At 41.4% G+C, this 14,542-nt stretch overlaps 1 protein-coding gene across 8 annotated transcripts in view; it reads right to left on the bottom strand.

Annotated features, from left to right (window-relative positions):
* The window catches only part of Fam169a (family with sequence similarity 169, member A), a 63,007-nt gene that overhangs the window by 6,292 nt on the left and 42,173 nt on the right, over positions 1-14,542 (bottom strand). For all 8 annotated transcript variants that reach the window (NM_001146045.1, XM_030247298.1, XM_030247296.1 and 5 more), the window contains 6 exons: positions 13,851-13,979; positions 12,600-12,706; positions 10,324-10,363; positions 9,743-9,893; positions 5,471-5,627; positions 1,110-1,310 (listed from right to left, as the gene is read on the bottom strand). In NM_001146045.1, coding sequence (NP_001139517.1) covers positions 1,110-1,310; positions 5,471-5,627; positions 9,743-9,893; positions 10,324-10,363; positions 12,600-12,706; positions 13,851-13,979 — 785 coding nt within the window. The remainder of the gene's footprint in view (positions 1-1,109; positions 1,311-5,470; positions 5,628-9,742; positions 9,894-10,323; positions 10,364-12,599; positions 12,707-13,850; positions 13,980-14,542) is intronic.

The raw sequence follows: 14,542 nt of genomic DNA, 5'->3' as shown, positions 1-14,542 counted from the left end.
GTGTTGTAGGATATTTGATCACACTGTGAACCCCAAGACTATGAATTGGAAAAGCCTTGTTGTGTGGCTTGGCGCCAGTACACACCTTCTAACTAAGAGGTAAATAAAGCCAACCTTAGGTCAGGAGGCAGGGCAAGCAACCGGCTGACAGAAAGGAAGGTGTTTGAGTTGAAGGGTTTTAAGCCAGTATGGAGTAGAAAGGTCACCTGGGTGCTTTCTCGCCTCTTCCTAAAGGACTGCATGCTAGGGTGGAGGAACTGGTAGGCTTTCACCACAGCCTGTGGCTCCTGAGTGTTCGTTGATAAAATCAAACATTTAAGATTTTGTTTTCAAAAACAACAGTGGTGGTTGAATGATTAATCTGCTCCATCAACAATGCTTGAAAAAGATCAATCGCAATATACTGCCCAGTGAGGGCCAGAGACCCCTTAGAGATGTCATACAACTCACTGATTATGAGGGAACACGCAGAGCGCAACTCCACAACAGCATGAAGTCCTCAGGACATGTAGTCCTTCAGCTCTGCCTCTGTGAGGCACACCCATCATGACTGTGCTATCCAGTGGGTCTCACTCCAGAGCTCTAAAGCTGGCTACTGTTGTTCTCACAGCCTGACAGCTGGGTCTGACTGGTTTCGTAGACAACAGCGATCTGGGTGATGGGAGATCCACCCACTTCAGTAAGACACTTAAAAAGCTTTACTATACATGTCCTATAGCCATAAGCTAAAATATTCCAAACTAACCAAACGTACTGAAATATTCTATGGAGCTTTTCTTTAGCCTTTCTACTAAACTGAAAACAAAATTACTGTAGCAGTCATAGCCAGGGCACACATCAAGTACTCAAATGTTTGGTAAACCATGTTTGTTTTTATTTTCCTAATCATTTCCCTAAGTCTGCAAAAGAGAGCTCATTTTGTTACCATAAAGTAGTTACAGTATGGCTGGAGTGGAATTGAATGAAGCTTGAAAGGCAAATATAAAAACGTATGTCTGAAATAACAATGTTCCTAAAGGATGACATGGTAGGGTAAAGATTCTAAATTCTCTACCCTCTACCTAAGTGGCACCAACAGGCAAATTCTACTGTGAAAAGTGAGGCAATACCTTAGCTAATGTGGCCTCGGGCACTTTTGAAGACTCTGCTACTAGTGGAACAGGATTTCCAGGTTCTCCGCTGGAATTAAAAGGTGGAACCTTTAAGTCTTCTTCAAGACCCTCACTGGTGGAGTCCTCGTCTTCAGTTGTAAGAGAGGGCTTGAGGGCAGCATCCATTACCTCCCCATTCACAGGCTCTAACGCAGAGTCCTGCACCAAGAGGGAAAGACAGGCTTTGATTATAACTGATCGTTCAAGAGAAGTCCGTTCTCAGTCCCTGCTTATCACCCACAACAATACATTTAAAACAATATGAACTATCAGTTAAAACTTAGATTTTAGATTTCCTCGGGGCTGGGGGTGGGGGGTGGGGAGGACCTTCAGTGTCAGAGCAGTAAAGACTCTAAGGAAGACACACTCCTACTGTTCTCTGATGGCAGGGACGGCCAGGGGTTGGTTGCACAGCGTGGGTCTAAGATTCAGTAAAAAGATCCTTCTCCTTCTATCTAGTCCTTCCTAAAGGACAGTCTCAGAATGAGCTTTTCAGGAAAGATCTAACAGCACAGTGAGACTTGATACCAGCTCCATGAAACCATGCCGCTGCTCAGCACCTGGGATGTCGGTCAGGGCTCTGCTTAGATAGCTTACTGTGCCAGAGAACGGCGTGCTACCTACCAGTCCTATAAAATCCAAGGCTACTTGCTTTTTGCTGAGAAAACAAAATCTCCATTCTCACCTGGCTCTATCAGTCAACCCCAAAAAAATCAGCCTCATATGATTAAAGTACAGAAAAATGAACTAATGGCACAAACCTTCCAATTTCTGAGACTTTCTTCCAATATTTATCATTTACATCTATTTAATGTTGATTGTTTCTAATTTCTAATGACAGTTTAATAACCAGAAAGTATACATTACCATTTGAAAAGATTAGAAAGTTATTGCACAATTCAAAACTAGATCCAATACTAGATTCCTGAAAACATAGAAAAAAAACTTTTCCATCTGGGCATGACGACATACATCTTTAATAACAGCATTTTAGGGAGCCAGACACAGGCAGATCTCTGGAGTTCAAGGCCAGCATGATCTACATAGTGAGTGCCAGGACAGCCAAGGCTCTGTAGGTAGACACTGTCTCAAAAACAAAAACAAAAACAAAACTTTTCCAAAAAAGTAGACTTAACTGTTCCAAAATAAAACTGTTCTAAAAACCTTTTTCAGGGTGAGCTTGGTGGTCTGACTATAATCCTAGTGCCTGGTAGACCAAGGAAGAAGGACTCCAGGTTTGAGAACAGTCTAGGTAAATTTATAGGCCATTCTAAGGCTCGCCTGATTACACAACAGGAGACAGAATGTTTTCTATCACTAATACATGTGGTTACTTGTACTGGCTGGGTTTGGCTCATACCTGGCACAAAGTAGAATTACCAGAAAGGTACCTCCCTCGAGGAAATGCCTCCATGAGATCCAGCTATAGGACATTTTCTCAATTAGTGATCAATGGGAAAGGGCCACGCCCATTGTGAGTGGTGCCATTCCTGGGCTGGTGGTCCTGGGTTCTATAAGAAAGCAGGCTGAGCAAATCATTGGGGGCAAGGCAGTAAACAACATCTTTCCATGGCCTCTGCATCAGCTCCTGCCTCCAGGTTCTAGCAATGCTTGAGTTCCTGTCCTGACTTCCTCCAAAGATAGATTACAAACTGGAAGTGTAAGCCAAATAGACCCTTTCCTTCTCAACTGGATTTTTGGTCATGGTGTTTTTGTTGCAGTAACAGAAACTTTAACTAAAACACTACTATCATACCAAGTGGTATACAAAGTTGGTTACACACAGAACATAATTAAAGTAAACTCATAAGAGCACCAACCAGACTGAGAAAAATGTTAAAGGGAAGAAAATGAGAAAGACAAATGTAAGACAGAACTGTGGCCACCAAGTAAGAAGCAATGAGAAAGAAAAGGTCACCTCCTTCAAGTTTTAGATTTGAGAACAGAATGAACAAAATAGGAAAGCACGGTTAACACAGAAGAATTACGATGGCTCAGAGGCTGAGCACTACTCCTGCACAGGACCTGTGCTGGTTTCTAGCTCCCATGTTTGGTGACCCATCCGTTTCTAACTACAGCACCCACTTGGGGCTTCTGTGGGCACCTTCACGCCCACATATACACATGCTCACACAAAGATATACCAACATACACAATTAAAAATGCGTATGAGGAAAAACCCAGAAGTATTATTGAACTTAATTAAGATGACAGAAATGTGCAGTGGACAGGTGACTGCAGATCTAGACCTGGGATTGGGGAGATGGTTCAGTTGATAAGAGCACTTGGTGTGCAAGTAAGACAATCTGAGTTCAAATCCCACATCTACATATAAAGATGTAGACATAGCTGTCTGTTCCTGTAACTACCAGCAATAGGAGCCAAAGACAAATGGATCAACCAGGCTAGCCAGCAGGTCTAGAGAAAGGGCAAGCTTCAGTTCAGTAAGACACACTACACTGTCTTAAAGAAGTAAGGCAAGCAGCACCAGAGGAAGACACTGAACATCCTTCTCTGGCCTATGCATGTGTGCTTATGAGCATACGCACCCCGCACCCACACCACAAAAGAGGCAAGGAACCAAAGAGCAAAGCGCAAAATGCTGAGCTCCCCAGAATGTACACATTAAAGAAGGAAAAACCGCCAGGCGTGGTGGCGCACGCCTTTAATCCCAGCACTTGGGAGGCAGAAGCAGGCGGATTTCGGAGTTCGAGGCCAGTCTGGTCTACAGAGTGAGTTCCAGGACAGCCAGGGCTATACAGAGAAACCCTGTCTAGAAGTGGGGAAGAAAAGAAAGAGAAAAAGAAGGAGGAGGAGGAGGAGGAGGAGGAAAAACCATGAGTCAAATATATACAGACACATGGACACATATCTACTGCCAGAAAACTAAAGAACCTTGGGTAGGGTAAAGTAGTCAGATACCCCAGAACAGAGAATCCACTGGAGTCACAATGGCGCTCGCACTGAGGAGCTGTAACGACATACGTTCAATGTCTTGCTGGATGAGACAGGTTACATGGTATATACTGTCTCACAATATACTACATTATATTATAAAAGGGGAGGAAAACTATAAATATTTAGACATTTTTCCCCTCAAAAGTATGTTGTTTTATTTTCCCGTTTCCTAAAAGAAAAGATGGCATTTTAAATTAAAGTTTAATAAGGTAGAGGGAGCAAAAGCTACACTGACTTAAGGAAAATGGCAGAAGTGCTGTTCCAGAGGACCCAGATTCAATTAGCAGCACCACAAAATGACTGACAACTGTCTGTAACTCCAGTTCCAGGGAACCCCATGCTCTCGATTTTGTTTTTCGTCTTTTGAGACAGTATCTCTCTTACGTAGTCCTGGCTGTACTGGAACTCACTGCATAGACCAGGCTGGCCTCAAAATTCAGAGATGCCTCCAAAGTGCTGGAATTAAAGGTATACAACCACCATGCCTGGCCCCTCTTTTGACCTTCAAAGGCAGCAGGTACATACCTGGTGCACAGACATACAGAGGGAACACACCCATACACATTAAAAAGTAGCAATGAAAAAGTAGTAGTAGTATTCAAGAAACTCAGGCGCCTATGAAACAAGGGACCAGGAATACGTAAGCAAAGGACTAAAGATATCAAAAGGAAAGACAAATGGGTAAAGAAGAGGAAGAGGAGGGTAGGATAATAAACAAGTAGAGGTCAAGTATGAAGCTTGATTAATTAGTTTCCTTAGATACAGAAGATTTATCTATTTCTTTTGGGTACTATTTTGTTTTGTAACTACTTATCTTTTGAGGGATTTAGAAAATCAGTTGTAGTTTTAAAAAAAAAAATCCAAATAACTAATTTCTATCCTTCTAACAAAAGTTAAGATTGCCTGGACCCGAGCTGGCGAGATGGCTCAGAGGTTAAGAGCGCCGACTGCTCTTCCGAAGGTCCCGAGTTCAAATCCCAGCAACCACATGGTGGCTCACAACCATCTGTAACGAAATATGATGCCTTCTTCTGGAGTATCTGAGGACAGCTACAGTGTACTTACATATAATAAATAAATAAATCTTAAAAAAAAAAAAAAAAAAAGATTGCCTGGACCCTAATTGGCTTCAACATCTGTGTACTTGCTAAGTGTATTTAATTCCACCTATCAGTGTATTTAAAATGCACTGAGGAATCTTACTTTTTGCCTGAACTACATAAATCCCAGCCAATGTACAAATGTTCCCAACCACCAAGCACACTATGGGAATGGTGGTCTTGTTTCTCCAGCAGTGGACAGTTAAGGACGTTTCCTCTAGCTGACTCCCAGGGGTTTTTACTGAACGCGTGCCATCATACCTTGTCCCCATCTTGTTTCTGCAGGCGTGGCTGAGTTTCCAGAGCAGGCTGTGCATCTTTATCACCGCTTTCATCCTCAAAGTCAATCACTCCCTGCTCAGGCTCTTCTTCAAGGAATTCTTCTGAGCTCTCTGATGTTCGTGCAGCATACTCTATTCTAGAAAACAAACCAAAACCATCCTTGTTTTTTCTTATTATGGATCAAGATAAAATTTCAAGGATCCATTTTTTGGGACAGTACAGTTGATGAAATCAGGAACTCTGGTATAGTCGGGCAAGAACTATACAATCCCAGCCCTTTATTCTGAAGAAGATATTACTAAAATTACCCAGCCTTTCTTGGGATTCACAATCCTCTGGCCTCAGTATACTAAAATCCCTTCTTAACAAACTAACATTTTAGAACCAATAAATGTTATTCCATCAACTTTAGATCCTGAAGGTACAAAACTAATCTTTTCATCCTGATAAATTTATCCTTTTTCTTGCCTAATTAATTAAAAACCTTCTCTATTTAAACTAGACCTTTCATCTATTCTACTGAAACGAACATTTTATTTCCAACACTGTTAGTGTAAAATCACAAGTACTATCTATAACCATAGATAGACACTTATTATTTGACATGTGCTCAAAGGCCTTGATGTACTTTATAGAGAACTGCTCAACCGTGTTCACTGCCACTTTATTTGCAATAGCTAGGAAACGGAAACAACCCCAGTGTCCTCCAGCTGATGAATGGACAGTGAAGACCTAAGCGTGTCCATGGATTTCTCTTCAGCTGTAAAGAAGAATGAGAATAAGTGAAAGGATGGAGTAGACAATACGTACTGGGGTGGTCTGAAAGCTAAAGGCTCCCATGGGCCCCTCTGCTGGATTCTCAGTGCCTAGCTGGCAGGACTGTTTGGGAACGGTTAGGCTCCCAGTGTGCTCTCGGCTTCCTGCTTGAGGTTCATGATGAGCTCAGCTGCTGCTGCAGAGCTATGCTTTCCTGCCTCCTGCTATACTCTCTACCATTATGGAGATGGACTTCTATCTCTCTGCAACTTTAACCTCCGTACGAACCCTTCCATTAAGTTGAGTCTGCCATGGTCTTTTATCGGAGCAACCGGAAAGGAACTAGGTAGATGGTACTGGGTTGAGCTATAGTTATGATAGACATTTTTGGTTTGTTTTTGTAGAAATATGGAAGACTTTGGGACTTTAGATTAGGAAAAAGGTTGAATGCTGTAAGCAGAGCCTAACCAGCCATCCTAGTCGGAGCTTAGAAGACAGTAGTACAGAAAACAATGTGGGCTGTGGAGACCCAGATGGAGAAACCTGGGGGGAAGGGAGTAGCAGCAATCTGGCTAGATACCATCCCGGTGATATTCCTGCTCCAGTCCGAAGAACTTGCCCAAGACAAAACTGAGAAGTAACGGAACAATTTCTTCAGCAGAGGAGACTTCAAGGCAGCCTAAACTGTCTGCAAATCACGGATAACCAACCACTCTGCAGTGTCATTGCTAACAATCACTCACATGCAGGTTGACAATGAAAAAGTGCAAGTGAGGATAAAGAAACACAAAGTATACAGTGTAGAGAGAAAAGAACACCATGCGACAGAAAGAGCTACAGGACTTGCGTTTTCTCGGATGGTTTCGTCTAGCTTTAGCCCAGTATTTCCTCACTATAACCCATTTCCTCCCTCAACACATGTTCTGGGTCTGTATGTTGAACTATGTAATTTGTTTTTTGATTTTTAATTTTATATGTTACAAGTGCCTTGCATCTCAGAGTGTATTTGAACTTTGGACTATAAAAAGTATTGAGACTAAAAATTTACAGTGACTTTTTTTTTTGGTTTTTCGAGACAGGGTTTCTCTGTATAGCCCTGGCTGTCCTGGAACTCACTTTGTAGACCAGGCTGGCCTCGAACTCAGAAATCTGCCTCCCGAGTGCTGGGATCAAAGGTGTGCGCCACCACGCCCGGCGAGACTTTTTTTTTTTTTTAAGATTTATTAACTTTATACATGTGAGTATGCTGTTGCTGTTTTCAGACACCCCAGAAGATGGCATCAGATCCCATTACAGATGGTTGTGAGCCACCATGTGGGTGCTGGGAATTGAACTCAGGACCTCTGGAAGAGCAGTCAGTGCTCTTAACCTCAGAGGCATCTTTCCAGCCCTTACTGTGACTTCTGAAGTTGGATTAAATGCACTTGGCATTTTGATCTGGCCACAAGACAATGGCGATCAGGGAGTAGAACCTGGTGTTTTGAATGAAGATGATCCCCGTAGGTTATAAATTAGAGATAGAGTTGGAGAAGGACACAGGAGGAGTTGGAGGAGAGGATGGGGTAGAGAGATGTAAATACAGTTGTGTGCACACACAAGTGTTGGAGGTGGGGTGGGGGGCACTGGTTAATCCCAGCCCGGGGGAGGCAGAGGCACTGGCTCTCTGTGAATTTAAGGCCTCACTATACAGTGAGTTCCAGAGCTACACAGAGAAACCCTGTCTTAGGAAGAAAGTACACACGTTGGGCTCTCGGTTCAATACCTACCATACCATGCAAAAATAAACAAAAACAAACAAATGGCAGACTAGATTGAGCCTACAGAGCAGAGCTGGAAGGCCTTGAAGCTACAACATCTCTCTTAACTCTGCTTACAAAGTTATACTTATGTTTGAAGCCCTAACCCCAAAGGAACATGTGGACAGTGAGAGAAGACATATAGTACATCTGTGCTCACAGGAACACACACACAATTCTTAAAAAAAAAAAAAATCACAAATATACAATCATTAAGTAACTGCCTGTGAGAATATTGAATAGTATCTAAACATTTTATTCTTCACACATTTTATTCTTCACATTTTACTTATATTTATCTTTAATATAAATATTTTATTATCATGTACCATCTAACTATATCCATCTAAAATTATTTACATAATTAACAGATTTTTTTTGAGTAAATAATTTGACATCTAAAATGACAAAGTCATAAATTAACTAAATAATTTAATTGAATGGTAGGAAGGAAACAAGTCTAATTTTATTATAAAATATAAAATCTTGCTGGGCGGTGGTGGCACACACCTTTAATCCCAGCACTTGGGAGTTCGAGGCCAGCCTGGTCTACAAAGTGAGTTCCAGGACTGCCAGGGCTATACAGAGAAACCCTGTCTCAAAAAACCAAAAAAAAAAAAAAAAAAAAAAAAAACACCAGCAAAAAAACAAAAGGGGGCTGGAGAGATGGCTCAGCGGTGACTGCTCTTCTGAAGGTCCTGAGTTCCTGAGTTCAAATCCCAGCAACCACATGGTGGCTCACAACCATCCGTAATGAGATCTGATGTCCTCTTCTGGTGCGTCTGAAGACAGCTACAGTGTACTTACATATAATAGTAAATAAATCTTTAATATTATTTATATATATATATCTTAGCTGCTATCAGAAGCCAACAAAGGGCTGTGGAGATGGCTCAGCAGAGAGCTTGTAAAGCCTGGGCTTCATCCCCTTGTGCTGTATAAGCTAGGGATTATGGCGCATGCCTTTAACCCTGGTCCTCAGGATGCAGAGGCAGAAGGAAATGGTCATTTAACAACTTTCACACCATATGAAATCCTCCTTCAAAAACTGAAAAATAAATTCAAAGACAGTTTGTTATTTCACCCTTTTCAGACAGGATTCGCCACATAGGGCAAATGAGTCTCAGACTCTCAGCAATCTCAGCCTCCATGCCTGGGACTGCAGGACTGAGTCTCCATGGCTCATCTGAAGGTGACATGCTTACCAAGAGTTCTGGTTGGTGATTCTGTTAATGGCCAAGTCTCTGGAAGAACTGACTGTATTATTTATGGTTATCACTAACTTATTTATTATATCCAGTAGCCTAGGTAAAGTGGATTAATTATAAAAGTATCTGAATTTAAAAAAAAACAGATGTTAAGCTTCAACATTACTAAAACCTATCCTATTAAATTCAAAAGTGACGGTAATGAATCTTTTGAGAGACACAGTGACTAGAATACTCTGGATTTGCACAATGGAAGATGCCATGGGTGAGTTTATTCCAACCTCTTACTCACTAAGGCTCTGTACAACACTGTTCAGATGGTGACAGCCCTGGGAAGCCTGATGGGTCATCTTGTAGCAGAAGCTAGATGCAAACCCTTGCAAGGATACCTGCCGGAGCACATAGAGCAGCTCTGCCTTCAGGCCTAGATTCCCACAGTATAGAAGCAACAACACACGACAGAGTGCGAGTGAGAAGCACGAGTTCCTCACTTGTTTACTGAAGCCGTAGGTGAAGTCTTGGCAACGTTTTCATCTTCACCTTGAGAACTACTAAACTCAGAATCCTGAAAATGCTTCCCAATCTTTGGCCGCTTTAGATGGCTGCTCCGAGTACGCGTGGAAACAGGAGTCTTTTCTGGACCTGAGGGGAAACCAGGAAAACTGCATTTGAGTCTGAATGCGAAGGACTACCTAGGAACACACACAGCAACACAGCAATGCTAGATCTGCAGCGTGGCAACCCACGGCCCCATTACAGTGTCGCTCCTTCCTGCAGATCCAGCTAAGAAGAGCAGTGTCAGCACTTGTTTTCATTATAAAATAATGGCTGATGTCCACTCCACATATCCCTACATCATCACGAGGGTCACTGTGTCTACACTCTCCTCCATGTTCTCTCTTACTGTTGTTGGGAAATGACGTGGATATTATGATCCCCGTGCTACAAGTACAGAATGCAGAGCTCACCAGCACCCTCCGTGTTCTCACAGTAAAATCCGAGGCAGTGGAGTTGGGAGGAGAACCCAGGCTAGAACACTTACTACAAGACGTGATTTGAGCTGATTTCTTACCTTCAGAAGTGCTAGCAAAGGCATCTTTTAGGGAATGGATCTAAAATAGAGATAAAGATTAAAATCTAATGTTTTAAACTATTCTTTCTCACTATGGACCTCTTTCATTCATAGTTTCAAAGAACAATATTTAATTGTATTCCAATTTTTGTTAAGAAATCTACCTTCGAAATTAAAAGATTATGTTATAGCCCTTGGTTCATTATAAGCCTAAGAATTCATCAAAGGATCTGAAATGTCTACAGCCTTCTGCTCTGCTGGGTGAGGGCTGCTGTTGAGGTTGCTGGTTTGTGTTGTTTTCATATGACCTTCGCATAGATCTCTACTGCTGGTGAACTAAACACACGGCTAAAGCTCCTCAACATGTAGCCTGGTCCAAGGCCAGGGTCTCCCAACAGAGGGCTCATCTGACTTCACAGTAAACCCATCAAGGTAAATTCCCCAAATCATTTCTCCACATTGATGGCAACAATTACAGTCATTCCCGTTAGGCCTATGGAACAGAAGTGAGATAGTCCTAAATCTCATTCAACCAATCGCAAAGCTTGCTGATTTTGAATGAAGGCTCCCTGTCTCATCACTATTGCTTTAGCCAAAGCTTTATTTTATTATCTTAATCTGAACAATCCCAACAGCTTCTTCACGGGCCAAGTATTCCCTTTAACTACCATCCTATCTACTACCTAAGCCTTTACACCCAGTAAAAGAATGCTTCCGGGCTGGAGAGATGGCTCAGCGGTTAAGAGCTCTTCCTTCCGAAGGCTCTGAGTTCAAATCCCAGCAACCACTTGGTGGCTCACAACCATACATAATGAGATCTGATGCCCTCTTACGGAGTGTCTGAAGACAGCTACAGTGTTCGTACATATAATAAATAAATAAATCTTAAAAAAAAAAAAGATTGCTTCCCAGTCACAAGCTGTATGACTGACTCCCTTGCTTAGTCAATACCTTACCACTGTACAGACTACAAACCAAAAAGCATTTAATAGTTAATCTCTTTCATAATAAGCATACATCTCCTTTACCTGCTCTCTGCTAAAATGCCCTGATAACGTTTTCAGACTTCCCACCTACCCTTCACGTCACCCTTGTGCTACGCTATAGTAAGTAAGACAATTATTCCCCTGTAGTATAGCCATTGCTGTAACAATGGATCATCTAGGTCTCTCGTGACAAGAACCATACCTTTGAATGTCCACTTCTTGCTCTGATACCTACTCCATTACAAAACTCCAAACACTCAATTTATCCATTCCACACTCACTGAATTACAACATGGTATCAAAAGATCTATTTAAAGCTGAAAAAAATTTATCCTGTATTTCAGAATACTAGTAGAATTATGTAAATTTGAAGATGCCAATTAAAAAAAAAAGTAAATGTTTTGAGGTACAAATGATCCCAATCCAATCATTAAATAATGTACATAATAAATGTCACATTTTTTACTAAAGCATTATTGTAAGAATATGAACTTCAAAAATGACAGAATATACAATTTATGCTATTAATCTTATGATGTACAGTTACTACAATATATTCTCATTCAAATGACATTTAAAATTATTTGGTATTATATTAAAATAAACTATAGCCTTTATTACCCTTGTGGGAAGAGCAAAATTTCTAGTTTCCCTTGATTTTATGATAACTAAAAATACTATGTGACTGTGTGACTGAAAAATATGGGCTGTAACATAACAAGAACAGGGGCTTGCCAGGCATGGTGCCACACTGAGTCTGAGAACTCAGGAGGAAGAGGCAGGTGAGACTTTGTGAATTTCAGGTCAGCCACAGCAACTTAATGAGACACTGTCTCAATAATAAACAATACATATGTATGTAACCTTAAATTAGTTTTAATTAGCTTGTAATACTGTAAACATCATTACAAATATTTTTCAAAAAACATTAAATCTTTAATAATCAACTGTCAGAGCCACCAAGAAAATGAATGCAGTTGAAATTACCTAAGCTTATGTAATAAATGTCTGAAACTTTGGGTACAAAAGCTTCCAGTCTGAGCTATTCATGAGGCCAAGGCAGGATGTTTTCAAGTTCAAACTAGGCTAGAATACAGGCCTACCTGAGCAACATGCTGAGACCCACCGCAAAATAAAGAGCACCAGGCAGGGCTGGGAATGAGCTTTAGTGGTAAAACAATTGCCCAGAACACATAAGATACCACGTTCAGTGCTCACTATCCCCAAAACAAGCAACAAACACAAATGACACAAAAACACGACAGTTTCCTATGAGGGTCAAAGGTGTACCTGCAGCTCACTAGACTGAGTGTCGTCCAGTCCAGGTTCATGTTCTGGTACAGCAGCAAGACCATATTCTCCAGACACAGGTCTTGTGGCTTCATATTGAGAAACATCTACATGAAGAAAAAATTTTAAATTATGAACCAATCATGTCTTTTATATTAATACTATTTGAGTTTTAGATATGTCTCCCTTATAATACCTTGTCACTAATCCATTGATCCACAAAGCCTAATCCATGCTTCTTTATGAATATATTATTTTAACTCCCAATCCTTACTGGGTTATTTCATTGGTTGGGCTAGTCTAGGTCAGGTATTGTTTTTGTCATTGTTATTTTGGAGTTTTTGTTTGCTTTGTTTTGTTTTTGTTTTTGTTTTTTCAGACAGGATTTCTGTGTCATCCTAGCTATTCTGGAACTTACTCTGTAAGCCAGACTGGCCTAGAACAAAGAGACCCACCTGCCTCTGCCTCTCGAGTGCTGGGATGAAAGGTGTGCACCATGCCTGGCATTGTCTTTTGTGTTGTACTTTTACCTTTCAGGCGTATTTAATGTATGAATATTTTGCCAGTATATATGTAGGTATAACGTGTACCTGGTGGCCAAGGAGGTCAGGTGTCAGATCCCACGGAACTGGAGTTGTAGAGATGGTTGTAAGCCACCACATGGATGCTGGCAATTGAACCCAGTCCTTTACAAGAGCCACAACTGCTCTCAACTGCTGAGACATTGCTCCAGCCCCCTCTACACCTCTTTTTTATTAGTGACTCAAAAGCAAAAGCACAATAAAAATTCCAAATTTTAAGAGGGTCTGTGTGATGGTAGTATATGCTCAGCCCAGAGAGCGGCACTATTAGAAGGTGTGGCCTTGTTGGAGTGGATGTGACCCTGTTGGAGTGGGTATGTCACTGTGGGTGAGGGCTTTAAGACTCTCATCCTAGCTGCCTGGTCGTGAGTCCCCTACTAGCAGCCTTCAGAAGATGTAGAACACTCAGCTCTGCCTGAACCATGCCTGCCTAGATGCTGCCATGTTCCCACCTTGATGATAATGAACTGAACCTCTGAACCTACGAACCAGCCTCAATTAAATGTTGTCCTTTGTAAGACTTGCCTTGGTCATGGTGTCTGTTCACAAGAGTAAAACCCTAATTAAGACAGTCTGCAACCAGAAAGATCACAACACTGCCCTGAGGTATATAAGACACGACCACCATTGGGTGCTGTTTTTAAAAGTGTCCCATATTCTACAGTCTTACCTGTAGCTTTAATAGCCTCTCTCTGCAATGCTCGGGTGACTGGTACTCGCTGATGCCAATGACCCACACCTTCAACTTCCCAAAGAAGTTCATGATCTCCTGGATACTTTTCAAAGTATTGCTTGGAAGCTGCAAAACACATTTAACAATGTCCTAGAAATCTCAAATGGCAAAAAGAACAGAGGAAAGAAAGCTGTCCAGGTACTCAGTGAGGAGCATGACCTTTGCACCAGAAACATGACCAAGGAACCTCAGAGTGAACAATAGTCGTCTCAGTCAGGGAAAATCTTGAGGCTGGAAAGATGGCTTTGTGGTTAAGAGCATTTGTTGCTCTTCCAGCGGACCTGAGTTTGGTTCCCAGAAGCCATATGATGGCTCAAAACCATCTGTAACGCCAACTCCAAGGGATTCAATGCCCTCTCTGGCCTCCACAGGCACTGGCACTCACACAGTACAGATACATGGGCCAAACAATCACTCATATAAAATGATAAATGTATCTTTTTTAAAAGTAAAAATGTTACATTTCAAATAACAAGTTTAAATGAAAAATATCTAAAGAATGTCAGTACATATGCAAAAGGAGTCACTATGTGATGTTTAAAATGATACTACACAAACATTTGACCGTCTGTCAAAATAAGTCACAAAAAAGAGGCCAAAACTGCAGTGACATGTATCGTAAAGCCTTT

This window comes from Mus musculus, chromosome 13 (genome assembly GCF_000001635.26).
Source record: "Mus musculus strain C57BL/6J chromosome 13, GRCm38.p6 C57BL/6J".
Taxonomy (NCBI): domain Eukaryota; kingdom Metazoa; phylum Chordata; class Mammalia; order Rodentia; family Muridae; genus Mus; species Mus musculus.
Note: the sequence above shows the minus strand (reverse complement) of the source record. Positions and strands in the feature narration are given on the sequence as shown.